This window comes from Plasmopara halstedii, assembly GCF_900000015.1.
Source record: "Plasmopara halstedii genome assembly, contig: Scaffold_253, whole genome shotgun sequence".
Lineage (NCBI taxonomy): Eukaryota > Oomycota > Peronosporomycetes > Peronosporales > Peronosporaceae > Plasmopara > Plasmopara halstedii.
In genome coordinates this window covers 858,667-863,777 of record NW_020187174.1, presented here as the reverse complement: position 1 = coordinate 863,777, position 5,111 = coordinate 858,667, and the positions used below count along the sequence as shown (strand labels likewise).

Below are 5,111 nucleotides of genomic sequence, written 5' to 3'. Positions count from 1 at the left end.
ACGGTGTGGGTACAGCTGCGCTATTTGTCGATCGTGACTTACGACAACATGGACTTCCGGATTAAATTGTATCTGATAGAGACCCGCGCTTCACTGGGAAGTTTTGGTCTACAATCTTCAGGCTGCTGGGCACCAAGTTGACTATGTCAACAGCGGGTCAGTGCAGACCGATGGTCAAACTGAGCGCGTGAACCGCGCCGTTAAAGACGTTCGTCGCAGCGTCATGTTTCCACTAGTAGAGTTTACTCTGAGCAATGCAGTGCAGCCATCGATCGGCTACGCGCCATTCTACGTAAACGGCCTTGTTAATCCCCGCGGTCGCAATCCTTTGCCTTAGGGCTTGATGGGGGGGGAATAGCCGAACAACCAGCTGATGTCAGCCCCCTTACTTTCCTTAACGAATTCGATGGCCTCCTGTCTACCAGACGAAGTGTCCTACGACACGTTCGCGATGCGCTCAAAGCCATGACATGCAGAACGAATATGCAGGGATAAGAAGCAGAAGAAATGCGGAAAACTTTGAAGTCGAAGACCCGGTTTTACTAAATGCTAAAAAATATCGCTAAACATGCAGTCTCGTCTGACTTTAAGACAAAGTTCCGTCCACGGTTTATTGGACCTATTAAGGTCGTGGCCAAGCAAGGCCTTGCATATACGCTGAATCTTCCGAGAAAACGCGCAACCACCCAGTGTTTAATATGGGCTTGCTCAAGCCGTGCCGGGATTCGGCGCAAGTGAACGCGGAAGCGTTGACGCCGGGGCGGCGCTTAAAGGCGTCCGGCCACCCAGATGCTGAACCAGCAACTGAACACGGAGGCAACAATTTCCACTTCCAACGGCGCAAGGCGCTCCACCGTCGCACAAAGTGACATATTCGACTAGTAGCCGCTCGAACACAGCGCGATAATCCTCAAGGTGAGGCATCGGCGCACAAAGTGCTCCAGGCTTTCGAGGTCTTCCGCACAAGATGCTTAGCAGAGTGCCGATGACGACGGACTTTGTCCTCCAACGCTCGAAGAGCATCGCGAGTCACCGGACGGCGATCGACCGTGTCTTCATCTTTTGTCGCCAACTCTTCTCGATGAGAATGGTGGCGTCCACTACCACTTGGAATGCCTTGTGGGTCGACGTCGTCGACAGGGTCAACCCAATATCTTATTAAATGGCTGGATACCTAAACTCTGAGAGCTTGTGGAGGTGCCGCTTCGGCAATACTGTCTAGACATCGTGGACGATTATGATCAGAAGGATCATGATGCTGGCGCGCTTTAAAATAACCCAATACGCCTGGCTAGGCAGTGCTAGCAACCGCGACATATCGCGCTTAAACTCTCCCCACGCCGGAAACGTCTCTTTCACAGAGGAACAACACGTGAGTTCTCATCCTCGCGGGCAGCCTTCTACTTTGAAAACCGCTAGCGCTATCCCTGTTAATCCGTCTAGAACATCGCTATTGTCATGACCCAAAGAGCTGAACTCTCAACAGCAGCATCCTCACAGTGACTGTCTTCTATGCCTTCACCGATGCCTGTCTCACCTGCGCAATCTCACAGCTGATAACCCCGCCCACGCGAACGATTACTGTATCTGACCCTGTACCCGCCGATTTCTTGATCCAGTCAAAGCTTAAAATCGACATAGGCTTACTAAGCATGTTAAGTTGTCCCGAAAGTTGGTACTCAAAAACTCAGATTCATTTTCAAAGAGAACTTTCCTATCACACATCCACCGTAAAACTCTCTACGAGTGCTTCGTGCAAGTGATTACCATGCACTTTGCACAGAAGAAGCTTTGACTCAGAGACCATGTTAACAAACTCGCATAGGTTGGGTTCGTAAACTCCATCCAGGAGCAGAACCAATAGCCTCTGAAGTTATCACTTATATTGCTGGTTCCGCTATTTCAAAGTGACATAATAAAAATTTACTTTATTTACAATAATATCAAATAAATACTTATTACCAGGTCTTGATGAGAATTTCAACTACACAGAAGTACAATTCAGATTTCGTACAGTTGAAGAAAATTTGTACCAAAAGTGTTATGTGCAAGCACACAATTGTACGAGGCTTTCCCTGCTACAGACTTGTGCAGCTCCTGTAAGTCATGAATATTTACCTTCAGCTTGCGTGAGGGTTAGAAAGTATGACTTCAGTGGAACACATCTTCGCGGTTATAAATAAGTGAAACACTCATTTCATGCTCGACCCCTCAAATTTTGTCCGATCATTCTAGTTTGAAATTGAATTATATGAGTTATCACAACTGTAAATTAATCAGATAGTAATCTCATGTCATAGGTGGTTTCAGAATCTTAGCTGATCTACGTAAACATCCAAACCAGAAAGTCACTCGTCTTTCCCAGTTGGCTGTTACAATCTTAAGTCGGATCACAATAACTGCAGTACAGTGGTTAATTCTAAATGATACCGTGAACATTTTGCTGACGTCAGCATATCATGTCGCTGGATTGTGCTGATTCAGTTTCATAATTTATATTTCAGAGGTAATGAAAATTCATTCTGCCGTTTTGTAATCTTAATCGTTTTCTCATTTATTTGTTGTCTTTTTTAAAGGTAAAATGGTGGAAGTTAACCTCCATCTCATTATAAATTGATCAGTGCGCGATGTGCGCCGTCATCATCGAATATCAGAGTTGGCCGTTAGCCCGAGTACATAACTCAATTTCTTCTATCACCGCTGAGTTTTTATAAAACAATGTGGACTCACCAGCTCACGGACGTCACAAAGATCGCACGCTGCACCAGCACGACTTGGTGGAAGCGTGCGTGTTCGTCGCTGGAGGCTCGGCAGGACGAAAAGCAGCCTGAGAAATTCCGACTTGTTATTGTAGGCACAGGCTGGGCAGGCTACCAATTGTTTACGCAGTGCCGTAAGCACCTTGTGGACATTGAAGAAAACGTTGGTCGGCCCGTCGACCTTGTAGTTGTCTCCAAACGAAATGTACGATAGCCAGTCAATTAACTGCATCAAACTCACAGTTTCCTATATACTCTGCAGCACTTCTTGTATACACCGCTACTGGCTAGTACAACCGTGGGCACGCTCGACTTTCGTTCCATCATTGAGCCACTGCGCGACAGCCTTCTTAGTCAAGAGAGTGACTTTCACTTTGCCAGTGTGCAAGACATTGACCCGGAGAGAAAGATACTAAAAGTCGCGTCCGCTATCAGCGCCGAAAGCAGTAATCGCAAGTATGACATCAAATACGACACCCTAGTGCTGGCATGCGGCTCGCGTCCTTTGACGTTCGGACTCCCGGGCGTTGAGCAACATGCATTTTTCTTAAAAGAAGTGCATCACGCACAAAAGATCCGCAATCGCATTTTAGAGAACTTTGAGGCGGCAACGCAGCCTGGTGTTACGCCTGAGGAGAAGAAACGACTGCTGCACTTTGTTGTTGTGGGTGGTGGTCCTACGGGAATCGAATTTTGCGCAGAGCTGTACGATCTGGTACAACAAGATTTGGTACACAAATACCCACAGACATCTAAGCATTTGAACGTGACGCTTGTAGACTCAGGTGAGATTCTCAACGGGTTTGACAAGCATTTACGTGCTGTGGCCTTGCTAAAGATCCAAAAACGGAGCACGATGAAGATCATAAAAAAAAACTGCATTGAAGTCACTGCAGACGGTATTACGGTGGAAGGTGGTGAGAAGATTCGATCTGGTCTTGTCGTGTGGACTGCCGGAGTAGGTCCAAACGAGCTAACGAAATCTTTAACAGTCTTTGAAAAGAGTCAACGCGGCAACATCTTGACGAACCAGTACTGCCAGGTTATGGGTGCCGCCAACGTCGAAGATAAGGCTCCGTGGGGAATGCCACGTCGGTCGAACGTGTTCTCGATCGGCGACTGCGCCGAAATCCTGGACTATCCGCTACCGGCTACGGCCCAAAAAGCACAGTCTCAGGCTAACTACTTAGCAAACCTACTTCGTGGTAAAAATCCGACTCCAGCCAAGCCATATACTTTCCAAAGTAAAGGCATGATGGCGTATCTTGGCTCGTATGAGGGACTTTTCGAAGCTCATGCTCGTGATGATGACAAGATAACGCTCAGTGGTTGGAAAGCTTGGTTCTTGTGGCGTAGTGCATATCTCACCAAGCTGGGCAGCTGGCGACTTCGTCTGCAGGTGCCTCTCGATTGGCTTAAGGCGATGCTCGTAGGACGTGACATATCCAAATTCTAGGAGTTTCAGTGTTAAGACAAATACGAAATAACCGTAAAAAGGCACCTTTCATTCAGTAACGTTCAACCTGGTGAAGTCGGTGCTCAAGAATAAATATATGAAACAAAATGAGTGCCTAAATGATATTATTCCGGACATCAGTTCTGTCTGTAAACATGTTCAATGAGGGTGGTATCACGATTCTGGCTGAACCAGTTCCTCAATACAAAATTATTACTCGGAGTTGCAAATACGCAGCAAGTGCCATATTATATATTATCTCTCTTTCTGCTGGGATGACAGCAAAACGAGTGCGAATATTTATGAGCGACGAGCGATTCCATCGCAGATATAGCACAATGTTTGTTGGGTAGATCAAAACTTGAATTTGAGACTCCAAGTACATTGTAAATGAGATCGTTAGTGCGAAGTCAAAATTACAACGTACAGTCAAAATTTTAATGTGCAGAGAAAAGAAAAGAGCTAGTTCTGACTCATAACGTTAGAAATTCTAAGACCTGCCTTTCCAATAAGAATATTTTGACAACGTCACACCTCATCGAAAACGGTCGGAAAGGGTAATACCTGAATTTGCAGGTATAATTGACAGAGCATATGGCATACTGGCACATGTACTTTGGTCACGATTGTCACTAAGACAGAGAGCCAAGTTTAGGAGGACAACTAAAAAGCATCATAACGAAGTGTCATGATTAGTGCTCGTACGGACAAAAGAAATTGGCGCAAAATGGAGAATGCTAGTCTGACGCTCTGCATCGCATATGGCTTTGTTCTCTTGCATAAACGAAATCATATACATATGATTCCAATCTGAGCAAGACACATAATGAAGGCTAACGGAATCCACGCACTATGCAGCGGGGCTGCCGTAGCTCTGCGCTTTGAAGAAGCGTAAC

At 46.1% G+C, this 5,111-nt stretch overlaps 1 protein-coding gene across 1 annotated transcript; it reads left to right on the top strand.

The window, feature by feature from the left end:
- Positions 1-2,718: 2,718 nt before the first annotated feature.
- PHALS_04225 (nadhubiquinone oxidoreductase) lies at positions 2,719-4,215 on the top strand (the record flags this gene model as incomplete). The annotated part of the gene is made up of 2 exons (XM_024722252.1): positions 2,719-2,964; positions 3,022-4,215. 2 exons carry the CDS (start codon positions 2,719-2,721, stop codon positions 4,213-4,215), a joined length of 1,440 nt encoding a protein of 479 aa, XP_024573346.1.
- Between the last annotated feature and the right edge of the window lie 896 nt (positions 4,216-5,111).